Source organism: Zootermopsis nevadensis, unplaced genomic scaffold (genome assembly GCF_977971745.1).
Source record: "Zootermopsis nevadensis isolate Lab colony 2312 unplaced genomic scaffold, Znev_1.0 Znev_ptg000001l, whole genome shotgun sequence".
Lineage (NCBI taxonomy): Eukaryota > Metazoa > Arthropoda > Insecta > Blattodea > Termopsidae > Zootermopsis > Zootermopsis nevadensis.
Genome location: NW_028259133.1, coordinates 11,611,717 through 11,632,038, shown reverse-complemented (window position 1 = coordinate 11,632,038; position 20,322 = coordinate 11,611,717). Strand labels below are relative to the sequence as shown.

General features: G+C 35.6%; 2 protein-coding genes across 4 annotated transcripts in view; one reads left to right on the top strand and one right to left on the bottom strand.

The window, feature by feature from the left end:
• The first annotated feature begins 1,196 nt into the window (after positions 1 to 1,196).
• Positions 1,197 to 20,322, top strand: part of LOC110829946 (structural maintenance of chromosomes protein 3) — a 55,143-nt gene continuing 36,017 nt past the window's right edge. For 2 of the 3 annotated variants that reach the window (XM_087342742.1, XM_087342748.1), the window contains exons 1-14: positions 1,200 to 1,441; positions 1,525 to 1,600; positions 2,655 to 2,693; positions 3,958 to 4,097; positions 4,640 to 4,798; positions 5,703 to 5,814; positions 6,580 to 6,761; positions 7,804 to 8,049; positions 9,407 to 9,528; positions 10,289 to 10,396; positions 11,116 to 11,221; positions 11,978 to 12,081; positions 13,568 to 13,667; positions 14,942 to 15,096. In XM_087342742.1, coding sequence (XP_087198868.1) covers positions 1,427 to 1,441; positions 1,525 to 1,600; positions 2,655 to 2,693; positions 3,958 to 4,097; positions 4,640 to 4,798; positions 5,703 to 5,814; positions 6,580 to 6,761; positions 7,804 to 8,049; positions 9,407 to 9,528; positions 10,289 to 10,396; positions 11,116 to 11,221; positions 11,978 to 12,081; positions 13,568 to 13,667; positions 14,942 to 15,096 — 1,664 coding nt within the window. In that variant the 5' untranslated portion in view covers positions 1,200 to 1,426. Of the gene's footprint in view, positions 1,442 to 1,524; positions 1,601 to 2,654; positions 2,694 to 3,957; positions 4,098 to 4,639; positions 4,799 to 5,702; positions 5,815 to 6,579; positions 6,762 to 7,803; positions 8,050 to 9,406; positions 9,529 to 10,288; positions 10,397 to 11,115; positions 11,222 to 11,977; positions 12,082 to 13,567; positions 13,668 to 14,941; positions 15,097 to 20,322 lie in introns of all 3 variants that reach the window. The other variant, XM_022064198.2, reaches the window with a different exon arrangement.
• On the bottom strand, positions 18,100 to 20,125 carry LOC110829950 (uncharacterized). Its single transcript, XM_022064211.2, has 2 exons — positions 19,972 to 20,125; positions 18,100 to 19,142 (listed from the first exon to the last, which is right to left on the bottom strand). Exons 1-2 carry the CDS (start codon positions 19,984 to 19,986, stop codon positions 18,333 to 18,335), a joined length of 825 nt encoding a protein of 274 aa, XP_021919903.2. The 5' UTR covers positions 19,987 to 20,125; the 3' UTR covers positions 18,100 to 18,332.

The window sequence follows — 20,322 nt, the reverse complement described above, 5'->3', positions numbered from 1 at the left end:
TCTTCAAACATTATGTAAACTTCCTGGCCAAATGTCCCAGCCCTTAAAGTCATGTGTGGGGATACTGATTTCCAGAAGACGAGCTCTCCCACATTATTATTATGAAATTAGAGTAGTGGTTCTCAGACTTATGGCAATGAAACCATTTAGTTAATAAAGTGTTTGCTTTTAACTGGAACAGAAACTTGTGCTTTTGAGTTGCAAAATTGTAGGCAGAAAGTTTAATTAAATTCACCCCATATTTTAGGAGTGGATCTTCCTGCTCGACTAAGAAGCATCTGCCATGCAGACAGCTGCTTCACGCAAATTACTGCATGCTGCTGCAGTTATGTACCATGTTTAATAGTTACATATATACCTTCTTCACTTCCATTCCTTGAAGGCTTAGAACTTTTCATGCACTACTTGCAATCTGGTATGGATCTTCTCTTCCATTTCTTTACAGTTTTGAACTTTTCATGCAATACTTGCAAACCTATTTTGCTAGCCAAATGACCAAAATGTTCTTTCTCAAAATTTTGCATACTGTGTAGTGTATTAGAATATAAAATAAGCAAACAAACAAACTATTAATACTATAAATGATACTAGTGTCATTTATAGTGTTAATAGTTTGCTTATTTTATGTTCTTTCTCAGTTCAAATTTATAGATTAGATCAGTTGCAAATCCTGATTTAGAAGTCACATTCTGCAGAAATGTAGTATTATTAGTACAGTGTCTACATTGTTCCTGTGGGGAAATTGACCCCATTTTTGTGTTGGTTACCAAGCTACAGTAACCATCTTCACCAGGACAGCTTTTTGTGATTGTGCCCTTTGTTTTTTAATCAAGCCGCATTAACGAAAAACTTTGGTCTTTGCACCAGTCTTGTATGGTGCTTGGTTAATGAGCAGAGGGGACTCGAACCCAGGGCTATGTTTGGGGGGTTGTGGCCCTTGTTTTCACGAAATTGCCAAAACAACTTTAGGCATGGAGTCGTTTTTTTTTCGTTTCCGAGCTACATAAACTACTTTCCTTGGGAATCTAACCCAGGAACTATTCTGACTCAGACTCAAGTCTTTTCATAAATAGAACGCTGAAATTGCCAACGACGGTCCCCTGCCATATCCTTACCTACTTTTCATTCACGATAATAATCCCTGTCTTAATAAAAAGGAAACTAATAATCTTCCAGGTATGGAACAACCTTCATAAACTACTCACACATCAGTTCTTAGCGTTGTATTATCTGTGCACACTACTAATCAGTGCGGTCCGGAACATTTAATGTCTCCTGGGATTCGCTGCATTAATGAATAATGCTGATAAATCAGTCGTTATGATGCTATTGTGCCAATACGTCCACTGATAACCTGTCTATGGTTTTGGCGCTGACCCGAATCAGCAGCAAAAGTTAATAAAAATACGTGACCACTCTGAAAAATATGTACATAAAGCAGGTGAGTTTTCACTATAAACGTGTGATTTAATGTATTTTGAAATTAATAGTTATCAAAGGCCAGCTGTCCGTTTCATTTTGCAGGTGATTATTGAAGGCTTTAAAAGCTACAGGGAGAAAACTGTCCTGGAACCATTTCATCCAGACCTGAATGTAATAGGTAAGGTTCATGCAGTTCTTGCATAAAATTTAGACAAATATTCATTCTTTGTCTCAGTAAGCAAAGGTTCCCAAAGTGTGGTCCGCGGGCTTTATTCAGTTGTTCTGCGGGACGGCTGGGAGTATAAAGATATGAAATAAAATTAATAAAAAACGAACTTGGTAAAGAAGTGCTAGTATTCCTGTGGAATAAATTAAGTAAACTAAAAGTGTCTTTAGTCTTACCTTCCAAAGCATAATGCAGGTTCTAAAAAACTGAGAAAAATCATTAAATGATCTACTAAGACCGTCAGCAATTTTAAAACGGTCCAGAAGAACCACTTTGGTAACCACAGCAGTAAACTGCTAAGCGTAATGTCGCCCATATGATCTTGAAAGAGAAGGGTGATGATGTTTTATGCAAGCATGATCACAAATTTAGAGTAACATTAGTTTGCCAATTATTAAGTAACTGGAACTGCATTCAAGTTTCTTGCCACACTTCAGAGGACTTTTCGTATAGTGCATGGTTGTCACATGACAAGGTGTCTGTAAAATGTGCCATGTGCAGTAATGAACCAAATTTGTGACATCCAACTTGTGCCATTCTAACCTGACTTATTGTTGTATTGACCTTATGTAACTAGATCTGCACCATACTACAAAACTTGACTGATTAAATAGAAAATGCAGATCTTACACAGTCTGGAGTACATTTTAACTAGATGTGTGTACAGTGTTATATAGTTCTTATTGTTTTTTCCCTTTGTCAGATTCCCATTGTTTAATTTAATTTTTTAAGTCAATATTTCAAACCATCTGTGTCATTGGCAATGGATGATATAATATTTGTTATATGGCTTTTATCAGTAGTAATAGGTTTGTATTTGTAACAATATATGTTCAGAAATACAAAACCTTAAGTAATGCATTAGAATATTTGTTTAGTACAGAATTAATTTCTTCTTCTGGTTTGTATTGCATTAAAAATTGCACACTTCAATAAAATCAGCAAAATGAACTCAAGCATTTTACAATGCTTGTAATTTCTATTGATAGCAGTTGTTTCATTGCAGTTGGTGGAAATGGTTCTGGAAAGAGCAATATTTTATATGGTGAGTATTTTTCAGTTTGATTTTGATGATTTTGGATGTACACTTCACTCTTTTAAAACGTAGCAAATGTGTTCTTAAAAGGGGCAATGCACTGTGAATCCATGGTGGATAAACTTGGTTCATAATACTAGAAAAGTGAGAAATTAAATGTGTCAACATTTTTGTAGTAGAGAAGACTTCTTAGTGAAATCTAAATCTGGTAGCCATTTGACTACCAAGTAACTGAGTTGACCATTCATGTAGATTGTTGGTATGAAGAATAATTTTTTGAAAATGTAAAAGCTTCAACCCCAGCAAGTGCTAAGGTTAGTCAGGAACCATTAAGAGTCTTTTTCTGGATATGGAATCTGTTCCTTGATAGCTGAAAACTTGAATGTAGAAATTCCATTTCTGCTTCCTAATACTACTGTGCTTCCATTCTTGATGAAGTCTAGCCATCAACCTGAATTTAGCATCAACTCGTCCTGAATTGTTGAATAACTTGTAGATATTTCCCGCTGAATTATTGTGAATTAGTGTACATTTCTGACACATGAAGTTTATTAGAATACTAGGAAGACATGAGAGGAGGTGGAATAGCTGATGCTCTCTCATCAAGAGGAGCCAAATGAGAAACTTGAAGGGTATACATAAGTGGCCTCTGTTAATACTAATAGTGTGACTGGAATAGAAATTGAACCAGTTTACCTTGTTTTAATATCAAAGTAACTATTGAAATTCCTTAGTCATGCAAATTACCCTGATGATGGAGGCAGCAAGGACCTCTTCAGATACACATTCACATCATGCTCAAACATTTCTTTGCGCTGAATGCTTCAAACATTGCAGATATATCCAAAACACAGTTTTTTTACTACATATGTGTGAACACCATTTATCTCACTGTAAAGATTTAGACAATATTCAAAGTCCTTATCATTGTTGGTCACATGTAGTTTAGTGATATTTGGAATTTATTAAATGTGTATTACAGATTGTGTTCATTGAAAACAGATAAATGTTGCAACATGGATTCATAAAATATCTTAGGTTAGTAACAAAGAGGATAAATTTGGAAGCCTGGTAATTTCATACATTCAGTATATAGGAGCTTTATTATACATTTATCTGACTTAGAAACTTAGTGGGTGTGCTTGCATGTGAATTTGAGTGATTGTCTAGCCTACATATTCTCTCAAGGACCCACACACTTTAATAACAAATAATTATAATTAAAAGTAGTTTTATGTCAGTATTATTTTATAAACATTTTCCTTCTTTGCAGCAATACAGTTTGTGCTGAGTGATGAGTTCTCACATTTGAAAAAAGATGTGAGGCACAATATATTATTTTATGGTTTTGGACATCGTGTTGTTGTTGCTTCAGTAGAGATAGTCTTTGACAACACAGACAAACAGCTGCCTGTAAGTTACGAAACATAATAAGAGTGATTATGGATTATCAACAAGGAATTTGGTATATTAACAGGCAATATGGTGAATTAGTCATGATATTAAGTACATTTAGGTTTAAAATTGTTTATTAACAATATAAAATTATCAAATATAAATACAATTTTACTTTCCTTATAGCAGTAGAAAAATATAAACATCTTGTACTGGACAAATAAAATACAGATGCATTTAGTAGCATCATAAGGGATTTTTGCTGTGCAGTGCTGTAAGGTTTTACATGGTAACACAGTTTCAGGCATAGATGTAACCAAGAAGCAGAAGTCAAAAACAATCTGTTATAATGTTCACTGATGTGTAAGATATTGCTACTACATTCTGATAACTTGTGATAACACATAACTTATTTTAGTTCACATGATTGCCAAGCTGAAACTTGATTATAAAATATAATGTAGGTTTAAATTCTGTTTAAAATTTTTTCTACCAGTTTCATTTCACACAGTAAATAATTAACAAAATAAAAGGTAAAAAGATGTTTCAACATTTTCCAGATTCCATCAGATGATGTTTCCTTTTGCCGAAGGATTGGGCTTAATTATGACCAGTTCTACATTAACTCAAAAGTAGTGCCTTATAAGGAAATGGTGAATGTGTTAGTATCAGCTGGATTCTGTTCCTGTAATACATACCACATTGTGAAACAAGGGAAGGTAATAGAAAAAGTACATTAAAACCTCCATATCGACTCGTTTATGAAAGTAGTAGTACAGAACTTTTGTTATATAGTGATCTTGAAAGAATTCTTAGTCCTTTGGATTTATTTTATTTTGAATACATTTATAACTTCATGGTCATGTTGTGCATATGTGGCACAGAAAATGTAAATATAAGAACATGAAAGTGAATGCTAATAAAAACAGATGCATATTTTAACAAATTTAACTCCAAAGATAACATCACATGGAGCTATTCTTTTCCTGCACCAGTTTTATAGCAACCCATTTTATTGGGTAAAACAGAATTTAACTTTTATATTTGCTGAATCCAAGGGCTCTGACCTAAGTCTGCATTTTGCAAAAACATGTGCCAGAGAAACAGCATTACGTAATCTTATAACTTATTAGTTGTCTGGGTGAGATTCTCTTTGCTATTGAAAGCAATCATACATGTCAGTTCAAAGCTAGGAAAATATTTTAAATTCTGTCATACTGAACCACCAAACAAACTAAGGGATGTACGAAACTTTTACTTGCCAGAATGAACATCTGCAAAGCTGCAATAAGTGACAGTTGTATGTGCTAATAAACTTACCACTGACTATTATACTGAAGTTTAACTCTGGTATGCAACATTTCTGGATTGATAGAAAATGTAGCATGCATGCTTTCCTTTTAAACTGGGTTTTCATTACATCTAACACTGACTGGTTTGATTAACATTTGTTTGGTTTTGCCTAGTTTCTCCATGTGTGCGCTGTAATAATATGGAGCTTGCAAGGCTACTTCTGTACTGCTTTTTATACTAGTTGCTCAGTATCACATACTGCCCAATTAAAAAGCTTTAAACAAAGGTATTGGTTTTAAACTTTAAACTTGATCAAATCTTCCTGTACAGGTTAACCAGTTGGCCACAGCACCAGATGCGTACAGACTTAGTGTGTTACTTGAGGTAGCAGGTATACAAGTACATGAAGATGAAATTCAGAAGATGAAGACTGTTTTGGAAGGTGAGTGCTTTTAACCGTTAGGGTGTCAGAATCTCCCTGAGAGATGTGCAAAATGTGCTACAATTGCCAGTCTCCCAGGGAGATGGTCTGTAATTCAGCGTATAGCACAGTGTAAAGCCATTAGATTTAACAGGCTCTGTGTTTAGGACATAGCTGTTGCTGTGAAAACAAATTATTAATGGACATTCTGAAAAGAAAAATGAAACTGCCATTTTCAGAAAATGTGGTTGAAACTGTTGTGATGGAAGAATTCCAAAAGAATATTTTTAACATTCAGCAAGGCATGTTCAGAAATGTAATGCTTTAAACACAGTTTTACAGGAAACATGTTCTCACTAGCTACTGGATGTGTAAAGTGAACATTATTTACATTATGATAATTCTTGATAAAATAAAAACTGTCTCACAATGCACCATTTAGGTGCCTGGGGTGGGAGCAGGTATGGCTCCTAATCATTCTTAACATCAGCACTAGATGGGGGTGAGTGGTCAGTGTCATGCCCCTGCTGTGCTTTACCCCTGGGAAAGGACCCTGGTACCCATTGGATAGGAGGTTGGATGGGGCCCAGAGCCTGTCTGGACACAGAAGCTAGAGGAAAAATTCTCTGCCCCCTTTGGGGATCAGACCCTAGTCATTCAGTCCGTAGCTAGTCACTATACTGACTGAGGCATCCCAGCACATATGATAATTATTCATAGTGTTCATATTCCACTGTTGAGACCCAGTAATAATATTTTTTCTTATGTGGTTGTGGTTTGATACAGAAATCAAGCAAAAACTACAAGAGTCTGAGACCTTGATGCAAGCCTTGTCAAAGAGGCTTGAAGTATTAGTTGTTGAGAAGGAGGATCTTGAAGCATTTACTGGTCTTGACAGGACACGTCGTGCCCTTGAATATTGTCTGTATGAATCCCAGTTGAAGGCTATGATGGAGGAACTAGAGACTGTAAGTTAGATTTTTTAATTAACCCTATTGAATGACTGAAAACAAATTATGTTAGTGTTTTTATTCAAAAGGTGTATTACTTAGCTATCAGGCGTATTAGGCAAATAATGGAAGGTGACTATCTTTTATATTTTTATTGTGTATGTATTCTTCTTCTTCTACTTCTTCTATGGCTCTCCGGTCCGTATTCAGTCCATGGCCTCCTCAATTCTCCTCTTCCATTTGGTCCTATCCTCCGCTACTCTGTTAGGTCTGTCTGTCCGAGGATTTGATTGAGGTTTTGAAACATCTTCCTTTTTACGGTGCAAGGTTGTTAGCCTTGCGACCAACCCCCAACCTGGAGGACCAGGGTACTTGTCTTAGTCTGACCTCTCCCCCTCGACCAATCTGGCTAGGGAGGCCCTACCAGTAGCTATGCTACTGCCAACATAGCTCTTGGGATCACTGAGGTACTCAAGCCCCACTATTTAAGTCTTTGATGTGGAAAGCCATGTGCACTTTGCCAGCTAGTAAGGTAAGTTTAATCTCCAGCCCATTCTTAGGTAGTACAGTGAGCTGGGACTTGTACAATTTTATCATCGTTTATGGGATTTGTAACTGCAGTATATTTGTATGCAGTACAGTTCATGACTTGATGATGTAACTTCAGCAGCTTATTCCTGAGATCATTCTCAGTTAGAAGTGTAGCATAAATATTGGTCTGATTTAGATTGGTTGTGGATTTACCATTTTCCGAATGCTATAAAATCAAGAATAATTTAGTAAGTAAATAAAGTTTGTATTGCTGAATTTCTGTTCAATGTTTAAGGTGAGATATCATTTGGACACAAATTTTCAAGAATTACAGTGCCAGTGAAATCCACAATTTATGAATTAGTGTAGAAACTGTGAGCAGTATGACCTTGGGCAATATGATTAAATAAAAGAAAACATAGGCTGAAATGACACTTGTAGAGTTCTTCTCCTCTTATCAATATTCTCCATATCAGTTAACATTCTGCCAATGCTCCATATTCAAATATCAACTGTATTTATGATTCAGATGGAAGAATTTAATTTACCTGGTTTGAAGAACCAAATAGAATGCAGATCTCTTCAGCAGAAGGCTCAAGAGAAAATGTTCAAGACCAAGAAATTGCTAGAAGACAATGAAAAACACTTGGAAGCGCTTCAGGATTGTCAAAGCAAGTTGAGAATAGAGGAGCAGCAGGTGCAGGGTCATATTGATGAGATGATTATGAAGATAAACACACTGACTGATGAACGTGAAGCAGTCAATGAACAGAAGGTATGTTGCATTAGTAATTTATGCTGAATAACTAATTCTCTGGTAGTAGAAACTAAGAATTCAATAGTGCCAGTACCAAATACCAACACTGAACATAAGTTTGAGCTTATTATCTATCACCAGTTATTCTCAAAACTAGTTTTCCAAATATCCATTTTTTATGTAATCTACCAAGTTCCTTGGTCTTCCCACTGGCTGCTTTCCATAACATTTCCCACCAAGATTCTGTATGTATTTTTTACATCCCTCGTCTGAGTCATTTATGCTGCAGTTGTAAATTTATGTTTTTAAAAATGTACTGCATAACTTCATTGTTTACATTATCATGTGCTTATTGCATGAAGGGCATGAAATGAATACATTTTTAGGAGATTACATTCATCAGTAAACATATCTCCAGAAACTACTGATTTGATTTTGGTTAAATTTGGTATTTGGAGTCTCCTTGAAGTTTTCTACAGCGATTTTAATTCTGTTGTTTAAATGGTCTATGGCAGAGGTTCCCAAAATGTGGGGTGCGGGGAGTGTGTTGTTTGTATGAAAAACTTTTTTTAACAAAATATGGAGAAGCATTTTTAACATCCTTTGCTTGGTTGAGGCAGTTTAGTTGTCTTACAGTTCTGTATACTCATAGCTAAATTTTATTTCAAATCTGTTTGCTTGCACTTGTTCTGGAAGGGGGAGTGAAATTTATGTAATGTTTTAAGGGGGGCGCGAAGTATAAAAGTTTTGGAACCTCTGGCATATGGTGACTTTAATTCTGGTTAACATCGGCTCAGTATAAGTGCATATTGATCTTCATCAGCTTTCTCAAATGTGGATAATTTAAAAGAAAAACACACATTTTAGAACAGCTTAACTTTTTTTAGAACAGTTTTTAGGTGTGCTTCATGTTCTGGCATGAGCAAAGGACACCTTATGGGCCCATACATGTCTGTCTCTCAGTCACATTTGTTGCAACAGATTCCATTGTTGCATAATAATGGGATCCAAGGTTTTCCATTATTCAAACCCATTATTTTGCAACTACTTCAAATGGCAGAATCTGCCATTATGCTGTGAACAGAACACTATAGCAGTCATTATGTACTGAAAATTATGATCAGGTAATGAATTCTATGATTTTGAAACACGTGAACTGGTTTTTTTTATTCCTCCTCCTTTTTATGTTTTTACTTTATATCTGGATATAATGTGGACTTCTCGGTTTTATATTTTATACTGGTAACATGTGATCAGTTTATTTGCTTATATATTTTTTATAAGTGACCAAATGTTTATGGATCAGCATCATGCATAGCATTAATAATATTAATGATAGTCATCTTTGTTGTACTGTTCAGTTTTTTCTTTGTAGGTACAAACACAAGTTGAAATTAAAACTTTGGAAGTGTGGATGGCCCAGAATGAGAGACAACTTCTTTATTTGAAACCCCAACATGAGAAGTATAAGAAAAAGGAAGAAGAGTATATGAAAATGTGAGTGTGTTAATCTCTTATTAAGCTTTTCTTAATATAAATTAATTATAAGTGTCTTGTAAATTGAAAATCTGCATATTGAAGTTTCATATTTGACTAACATTCTATCCAAATACGAGTTGTGGAAGAAGGGATGATGATAGTATTCTTCTAGGTTTTGGTCTCTTGTTGACTTGCCAGTGAGGGCCGCCATTTTTGAGAAATATATTTTCTCAATGGCCCTGAAGATTGAGCATGTGTGATTATTTGAAATGTTTTCTTTTACATGGCACCAAATACAGAACTTCTTCATAAAGTATTGTAGTGGTTTTATGGCCTTTGCTAAAGAACAATAGAGGTTTAGATCGCCATGCTGCCTAGGTATGTTGCTTTAAACTTTTGAGCCATCTGACACCCAATAAGTTAACATTATCATCAAGACAAGACTACACTAAAATAAAATCAACATGTTCTCATATTGAAGCATTGTTTTTGCTAAATATGTTCAAAACTCTGCACATATTTTGCATCAGTGGCACACCTAGCTGAAATGTTATATGCAAGTTGTGGCTGGGAAGTTTTAGTTTTATTACATTTGAGTTGTAAAAGGCTAGTTATGTAAATATATTTGTATTTTATGAAGAGTAATATGATTTAATCAAATCACACTTCTTTCCAAATGAAAGGATGAGATTTCAGAGTTGTTACTCTGTCTCTGTATGTCCCAGAATAATCCAGAACTAGCGTTACAGAAAACAGAAAATTTATTTGTTTGTTGTAGGCTATCACAGTTGGAACAGAAGCGTAGTGAAATCTATGACAGGCTTGGTCGGCATGAGCAATTTGGTACCAAAGAAGAACGTGATGCCTGGCTACAAGATGAGCTAGAGTATGTTCTTTGCAACATGATGGATGTTGACAACGTGAAATTGATTTGTCAGTTATGATGATATACCAGTTGGTGATCTGAAGGTTGATAGTAAATCTAGCTTTGCAGATTTCTTGTCAAAAGTAAAAAAAATATGTCATTCTTGTGAAAGACATGTGAATGTACTTGTGATGAACAGGAAGAATCTGGTATGTTGTATTCTGAATTTGATCAGACTCAAGGGGTTGTGTTGTAAGTATTCTGAATTTTTGATAACACACTCAGCACAAGATTATTTTAATGTAGGAGGGCAAAATGTTACTTCCATATTTCCCCCGCCTATTTCTGATGTACTTGGGAATAATATAGTTCAGTTGTGAGAGCTGCTAGACCATATACTCTTTCTTATTAGACACACTGTCAAGTTTAGATATCATTTGCTTCTGTGTGTGTGCACACATGCATGCTTGCATGCAAGGACCCACAGGTCTTTACCTCATAGGAAGTATAGATAAAATTAATTGTGGATCTGCAGAAATTTAAATCTCCACCTTCTTCTCCTTGTCTTGATGTATTTTAAATTTTGTATCGTTTGTCAGATAATTGCAAATAATTTTATAATGTAAATGAAAGTAAACTCTTCAGTTGACAGAAAATGGGGGATTTTCTGTCTGAAGGTTTGTGTATTAGTAATTAATAATTAATGTGTTTATTTTTGTTTCTTTTGTGGGTTATTTTAGATCTGTTTCTAAAGCAGTGGAGGAAATACAGATTAAAGAAAGTAAGATGGGAGAGGAGTTACAGAAAGATGCAGAACAAGAAAGTAAACTGAAGGATGAGATTGAGGTATGTTTCAGAAATTTCTTATACTCGTAAGTCCTCGTTTGATCATGGAACGTGCTGTATTTCCATATTAGAATTCTGAAGTGATAGTGATGGAAGCCAAATAGGAGTGCACATAGGATTTTCCTCTAAATGGAATACATATATGTCATTCATAAATTTTTTATCAGTTGTTATTTTTGCACTCGTATATGAGATTATCTCAACCATTTTGTTGCAGAAAATAGTAAGTCTGATACAGTGGGCTTACAACAAAGGGCTCTTACACATACTGATTTGATATTCGAAGAACCATTCCACTAAAGATACATTTTGTGAATGATAGGAGGATTCTATCAGTTATATAGTCACTGTGAAGGCTTCAAGTCTGATATGGCAAACTCCTATTTTTAAAGTCTTCAATATTAGGATTTTTATTTTATTTTTTATGGAATGAAAACATTTTATTTTTGAAATAAATGTAGTTCCATTAATACCGTTCTGGATATGCATATAATGTGTTTTTCTGATGGAATTTAAATTTAAGTCTTTCTTTTTGAAGATTGCTGTCATCTGGATTGTAGCACCTTGTAGTCTGATAGAAGTTTACCATCAGGGTGATGAGTGACTCATTATCCTGTTGGTGGATGCAGCAAGGACCTCTGAAACGTTGGTAAACTTCTACCAGATTACATGGCACTACAACCCAGCAGACAGCCGTCTTTGGATTTACCACCACGAAAACCTGAAATCCTACTTAATTTTTATTTTTATTTTCAGGGCTTGAAGAAAGTTGAAGTCGACTATCACAGTAGTATTGATACACTGGAAAATAATTTGTTCAGTGCAGAGAAGAAGAGGGTTGATAAAGAGACCATGTTGAGGTATAAATGCTTGTTAATAATATTCAGTCTATACACATACAAACAGCAGCGATGTGATTGATGTGTACACAGATAACAGAAAAAACAGAGGTGTAAGATAAAAGAAAATATGTAAAATTAAATCATATCAGTACATATAGAAGGGAAACATGTATCTGGACCTAAAGGACTTTTAGTTTATTACAAACAGTTCACAGAACCAGGGTAGTTCAGTTAGTATTGTGACTGACCACAGACTGGATGACCAGGGTTTGATCCCTCGCAAGGGCAGAGAATTTTTCTTCTAGTATGTCCCTTCAGACTGGCTGCTGGGTCAACCCAGCCTTCTCTCTAATAAGTACCAGGTTTTTTTTCCTGAAGGTAAAGTGAACCTGGATTGTGACATTGTTCGCTCACTCCCATCTACTGCTGAGGTCAAGAACAAGTGGGAGCTATACATCCTCTGCTCTCCCAAGTACCTTTATGGTATGTGCCAGAGACAGTTTTACTTTTATGGGCAGTTTACATGAGGTTCCTATTTGAAATGACGAGGAAAGATCGAACATGGACTGAGTCTATAAGAGGGTGTTATAATATGCTCTTTAGACGAAATGTAACAGACATTGATATGGAAGTAATATGCCCATATAAGGTGACTTTAGAAGGAAATGTTGAGGTATCCAGTTGGAACATCAATGACAAGGTAATATAACCAAGTGAAGAGGAACATGAAGAGATAACAGTAATGGACTGTGAAAAATATGGCAATGGAGATTTTGGGAAAATAGAGAGGTCGATATTGGTCTTCTATATAGTGACAATACTAAGACTTATAGTTTTGCATCTGCTGTGAAAAATATCATCCAGATAATCTGACACTTTGCAGACTGGGGTACCATGGCTCTGCCATAGTGAATCTCTGGAAACGCAGCTTCTAAAGCAAGGGATATTTGGTTGAGAATTCTTTGACAGCTCACAAGTAATTGTTAGAAGATGTGTAAATGTGTTTGTTTTGACTTCTGTAACTGTGTCATTATTTTACTGTATGCACAAACAAGTTTTATGTATGCTAAAATTATCAGAAACTGTGAACTGTGTAGATAACCAGATTAATGTGGACAACAGTCCTCAGTTTTACACTTACTGTCCTTTGTTTTGTTCTCTTCATTGAAATGGCTTGAAAATTGTCATAGTACAAAAACAATAGCAGGTGAATGTAATGCTTGAATTAAATCAACTGTTAATTACTTGCATTTTGAACTAACCTGAATTGGGTCTTGTACTTCTCACTTTATGTGTCTGAGCTGTTGAATTTACATTGTTCCATTTTAAAGCAATGTCACTTGACATTATGTCTTTATTGTCTTTGATGTCAGATTAGCAAAAAGTTCTTTGATAACATGATATCATGTATATAATTCTCACTTTCCATGTGTTTTATATTTGTATGAAAAGTTAGTCATTTAATTTTCATGTATTAATTGAAATTTATGTGTAATGTTGGCAGTGAGCTGTTCCGTAGGGATTCTGAAGTTGAACAGAAGCACTCTTCTCTGCGTGATGACTTAACCAAAGCCAAACAGTTATTGTGTTCAATAGCAGACAAGGTAACATCATTTAATATTTTCAAGTTAATAGAAAATCCACTTCATGCTATAGAAAATCTAAACTTCCACCATTGGTTCTTTTTTGTCCTTAGGTTTTTGTACTTCGATTTTAGTGTATAGTTTCAGTCTCCAGGGATAAGGTATGTTGAATATTTCCAACATTTTAGCAAACATTGTAGTTGCCATCTGCCCTTACATAGATCAGTTATATTGTGGGGGATCGGTGAGCCCAATCATGTTTTACTTCCAACTCATCTCCCATTTTTGGATCTGTTTTAGCTAAAGTGGTAAAAACAAGATATCCATCAAAACAATCTAAATTGCAGATTTATAATACAATAATTAAACCATTAGTGATGTATGGTTGTGAAGCATGGGCCATGACTGAGTAAATGAAACGTAAACTAAAACGATGGGAGAGGAAAATCATGAGGAAGATTTTTGGTCGTATTGAAGACCAAAATGGATGGAGAATCCGCATTAATTTGGAAATTGAGAAATTGTACAACAAACCAAATATTGTAACTTTAATAGAAGTCAGAAGACTTGAATGGCAGGTCACTTACTTAGAATGGAGAACACCAGGACTGTGAAGAAAATCTTTATGGGAAAACCAGATGGGAGAAGAGATAGAGGGCAGTATAATCTGTGGAATATGCCCATCTAGAAACCTAGTAGCTTGTTTAATTTTTGGCTTCTCTGTTTGAGGAATAATTGCTGGCATCTTTAAATTTGTTCATTTCATGACTTTTTTGTCATTCAGTTCTGCAATTGTATGTGGAAGTGTAAAGTTACCATTAAGTAACAACAAGAATGCCTGCATATAATGATTTACACTCATTTATTTCTGTCTGGAACTGCATTCCAGATTACTGAGCACTTTATTTTTAGGACTGTACCCCTCTTTTGTACTGACATGTTCTTGTTGTTTATGTTTAGTGTTAAATTCATTTTTAGCCAGCTTGGTAAATGTGTGATGCAACAGGTGGCTGAAGATGCACTAACATTGCCAAGTACAATGTATGCTTATATGAAACAAGAAAACAATTTTGTTGACTGAAAAATGGTAGTTATGTTATATACAATATGGTATGTGCTTAAAAATATTATATTTCAACTTATTTAATTTGTATCTCACATAATTTCGTTGAGACTTAATGTAGTCCTAACTTAATTAGTAATGGTATTCTGTGAGTTTTGTTTAGGCTCATCGCCATTCAAATGTTGCTTTAATAACTTGAGTCTCAAATTTTTCACTACATATATGTTTACAGAATGTCATTGAAGGTTTGGAAGGGCTACAGGAAGTAATGAAGAAACTGCAAGGACATGATGAAGCCTCTGTTAGTGGGTACTATGGGACAGTCCTAGAAAACTTGGAATGCAGTGACAGTCTCTTAACTGCTGTGGAAGTGACTGCTGGTAAGAGGTATGTGTCTTAAGTTTTCAGTTAGTACTAAAAGGGAAGATGAGCCGGGATAGCTCAGTCAGTATAGTGACTAGCTACGGGCTGGACGGCTGGGGTTCGATCCCCAACGGGGGCAGAGGATTTTTCCTCTAGCCTCTGCGTCCAGACCGGCTCTGGGGCCCACCCAGCCTCCTCTCCAATGGGTACTGGGGTCCTTTCCCGGGGGTAAAGCCGGCCGGGGCGTGATGCTGACCACTCACCCCCATCTAGTGCCGAGGTCAAGGAAGAGAGGAGCTATACCTCCACTCACCCCAAACGCCTACATGGCATATAGTGGGACAAACTTTACTTTACTTTTACTAAAAGGGAAGACTTGGTTAAATTACTTCAGAGTGGATAACATGTCAGTGATACACATGTAGGAATGATTAATTAGAGACATTTGTACAGATATATGGAATTATTGAATATGATCTTATTTGAAACTTCTCATATAAACATCATCTACCAAAGCAAAAGAATGTAACAGATATCAGTTAACATTTAGAGAAAGGGATGATAGGTATTACATTTGGTTACTGCAGATTTTATACAATTTCATAACATCTTAATTTCTGTCAGTTCTCTAAAGTAATAGGATTTGGCGAGTATGAAGATGCTGTTTTCTGGGTTGTAGTGATGAGTGATTACCCTTATGGTGGAGGCAGCAGGGACCTCTGAATCATTGGTAAACTTCTGCCAGACTACATGGTGTTAAAACTTAGAAGACAGCCATTTTCTTTCTGTCAGAAGTATTTGGAATACCTATGAGACCTCTTGTTAAATTCTTGGATATGTCATGAGTAATAACTTTGTATTACACATGTCTTCTGTTATCACTCTAAGCCTCTTTAATGCATTCATAACTTGTCAATACCCAAATATGTCAACTTGAAGAATGGTAAGCGTTACAGAACATCTCTTGTAACAGTGAAGTCGGTATTGTAAATGCATGCCATCAGTTTGTTCCACTATACGTGTAGAACAAAACATTCAACTAAAGATGTCTATCTTCTGGGTTGTTGCTAAGTGTAGTCTGGAATACAGACATTTCAAAGGTGCTTGTTGCCTCCATAATCAGTGTGATGACTCATTGCAGTCTTTATACTTGACACTGTGAGAACTTGAAATTTCAATAAACATTCAGTTTACCACATGATGAGCACCGTGAATGGTGAATGTTTCAGTGATCTGTTGCTAGGAAATTACTTTGAATTGACAATATTTATTTGGTTTATAGTGGCTTTAACTATTTTAGTGGATTGTGGAATAGTGATTAATGGCTTGAGGTAAGTGAACTTTTTTTATCTCAGGTTATAAGTATGCAACTACAAGCAGCAGCATGTTATTGCTGTGACATCACTCAGACTTCCTGATGAAATGTGCTTACTATGTAGAAGTGCACTTTATCAAAGTTCTAATTGATTGAAAGGGTTAATGCAACAGGTATTCATTCTGGTACCAACAGACTTACCAGTGTTTTCATGCATTGAATACCCCATTAACTTCATGTAGCAGCAGTGATATTGAAGAATGAAGACATCAACAATACTTTTACTAATCTGTGGTAAGTAGAACATATTGTTGGTATTTGTTTTTTAAAAATGTATAAGGATTCTGGAATGTGTCCATAAACTGTGTGTAATAGTACTAGGACTACAGAAAGTGTGGACTGCATTTTGCAGGGAGATTAACTGTGTGGGAAGTGATGCATTTGAAATGTCTCTTCACTTGATGCTTGCTGCTCTCAACATGAAGTCAGTACAAGCTTATAGCATAATCACAACAGTTTGAGTTTTAATGCCCAAACACCTGAAGGAAACATAATGGTTGTATTTACTGATGTCCATGTGACATCAGGTGTTTATGAGTCACTTTGAGGTTGAATAGATTTTTCAAGTATGTGTGCATAGATGACTTTGAACACTTTATGTGGAACTCCTCATTATGTGATTTTCTCCCACCTTCTGGCACCTCATACTTTTTGGTTCAAATATTTCCTCAGCACCGTGCTTTCAAACACCCTAAGTACGTGTTCTTCTCTTAATGTGAGAGACCAAATTTCACACCCATGCAAAAGAAAAGATTTAAAATTACAGTTTTGTATATTTTAATTTTCAAATGTTTAGTTAGTAGTCTGGAAGGTAAAATATTATGAACTGCATGGTAGCAGGTAACCCGAGAGTGTTCTCATCTGCGTCTGACATAGTCCACGAATTTAGTCAAGTCAGACATGCTAAATCTTTGGTTCCAAAGATCTGAATCCAACCACAAATGCCATAAAAGATGTCCATTGAATCTCTTATATGAACCAGATAATCATATGTGCAGTATCATAAGCATTTTTTAAGCCTGATTTTATAGCCATTTGATGCATAATGACACAGATATGAATCATTGTAAGAAAACAAAGTGATTATAATAATCATGAAGTATATTTCCTCTGATAATACAGAAATTAGACATGTAAGAATTATTTTAAAGTTCTAAATATTTTGTATTATATGTTGGATTTTTAGATGGTCTTTATCCAGAGGTTCTCAATTAAAATTTTGTGTCTGGTTCTTCATGAATCTTTAAAGTGTTATAATGCTGTATCTTTACTAGGAACACAGAATTTGTATGGGACATTATCCATTTGCTGAAACTCCATTCCAACTACATGGAAGAACACTTATTGCATATTCAGACCTTTTATTGGATGGCAGTAACTTTGGATATCAGCTGCTTTTACTCATAAACAAATAACTTTGTGGTGAACTATACAGAAACCTGAATGGTCAGTGGAGATATTCTGGACAGAATGGTGAAGAGAGATTCTCAGTTCTTCTGTTTTGAAACTGACTCTAGGCTTGTCCATAATTACTTGCAGAAGAAACCAGATCTTATACTGTTGTTTTATAATGTATACTCTCAATTATAGAAGAGAGTCTGGTTATGTTGTATGGATTTTGGTTTTGCTGTATTTATTATCAACACCAGATATAGAGAGGAACGTTATTTATTTAGTTAGGTACAGCTTCTATTATGCATTTTGGCTTATTACTACAGAAATTGGAATCATGTGAAATATTGACTGCAATAGAATATTTTGTTGAATATGATGTTTGTTGATACTGTAACTAGACTGATTTGTTAATCATAAAGTGTAAAGTTCTTTACAACTTTTCAAGAACCTTCAATTGTATATTGAGATTAAGCTGTGGCCAGTTCATTTTCTATGGTTGATCTGCAGGAGGGTCAGCCACTGCAGGATTTTCAGCTTCTGCAGGGTCATTAACCACTACAGGAGGTTGATCCTCTATGGGTGTATCTGCAGGAGGATCAGCCACTATGGGAGGCTCAGCCTCTACAGGTGTATCTGCAGGAGGATCAGCCACTATGGGAGGCTCAGCCTCTACAGGTGTATCTGCAGGAGGATTAATCACTACAGGAGGTTGATCCTCTATGGGTGTATCTGCAGGAGGATCAGCCACTATGGGAGGCTCAGCCTCTACAGGTGAATCTGCAGGAGGATTAATCACTACAGGAGGTTGATCCTCTATGGGTGTATCTGCAGGAGAATCAGCCACTATGGGAGGCTCAGCCTCTACAGGTGCATCTGCAGGAGGATTAATCACTACAGGAGGTTGATCCTCTATTGGTGTATCTGCAGGAGGATCAGCCACTATGGGAGGCTCAGCCTCTACAGGTGCATCTGCAGGAGGATTAACCACTACAGGAGGTTGATCCTCTGTGGGTGTATCTGCAGGAGGTTCAGCTTCTGCAGGTGCATCTGCAGAATTAGCCGCTGCAGGAGGTTGGTCCGGTGTGGGTGCATCTGCAGGAGGTTCAGCTACTGTGGGTGCATCTTTTGAAGGAGTAGAAGGTACAGGAAGAGGTAGTCTGATAATAAGTGGTGAATTTATAGTCTGAAGAATCTGTTTTATTGTATTGTCTATTTGATTTCTGATCACATCAATGGGATTGATAAATTTTAGTGGGTAGGGATATGATGCACAAACAGCAAGAGTGGCCACCAGAACAATCTGAAAAACAGAATGTCCATGTTAGCATGAGAAATGATTGTGAAGGTTGTATGTATTATGCTTTATCACATGCATTCTGTATAGATTGAAAATTCTTTTTATGTTTGAGTCTGCATTGTTGCACACTTGTTTTTAATGAATAATATTGCTACATGTATGTAGGATTTTTCACAGTGAAGAGTAAGGTTGGAGGAGTATCAGTATGAATTTGATTCTGTAGTGAAGCATTCTGGTGTGTTCTCATTTTTAACTTTGTTTTTAAACATCCTAACTTTTTACTCACTGTATTATCGGTTTTGTCATACTCCGTACACTATTGTAAAATGTCTATTATTTTTGATGTTTGAACTACATGTTTTGACTAAGAACTGGCCATATTAAAATTTGTAGACTGCACTTAAGTCACTGCAAATAGTTGTTAATATAAAATGTTATATAAATCATTAAGGTCTTTAAAATGCATGTACATTAATAGACAGTGGTAATTCCACATCATAGATGTTTTTGTTGTTCTGTTCCCATTATGTGTTTCTGTGAAACAAAGTATATTTGTAATATATTGCTACTGCTTATGTGTAATACAACGTTTTTAAGTGGGATTTGAGGTTTTCATGGTGGTGAATCCATGCAATCTGTTAGAAGTTTAACTTTTACCACACTACATGGTGCAACAACCCAGAAGACAGCCATCTACAACATTTTTGTTTTATGGTGCTCCTTACCTGTAATATGTTGTGCTGGCCATTCAGTATCTTGTTTCAGTACAACATTTTTGTTTGTATGGTATTCCTTACCTGTAATAATTTTATTATTATTTAGATATACGTACCACAAACTTTGCCATTTTTTTGCTGTAGTTGTTATCACTAGAGGCCAGATACTGCTTTTCTATGCAGACTCTTATGCTGCACTTGTGTCAAATGGATGGCTGTGCTTGTTTATATATACTAAATCTAGAACATTTGTCTGTCTCTTAACGTGCGTAATATGCTTGATTGACACTTGTATAAATATTGGTTCAGATGTTGTTAATGTCCCGATATTAACTAATTGTGTCACATAAATACACTAACACAATGGAGAATTACATGTTATTTGTTATGGAAACTCGTGAACCATTGTAAATATTTACAAAGCATGTTTTTATTATCAATATTTTATTTTTTAGACAGACAAGTAT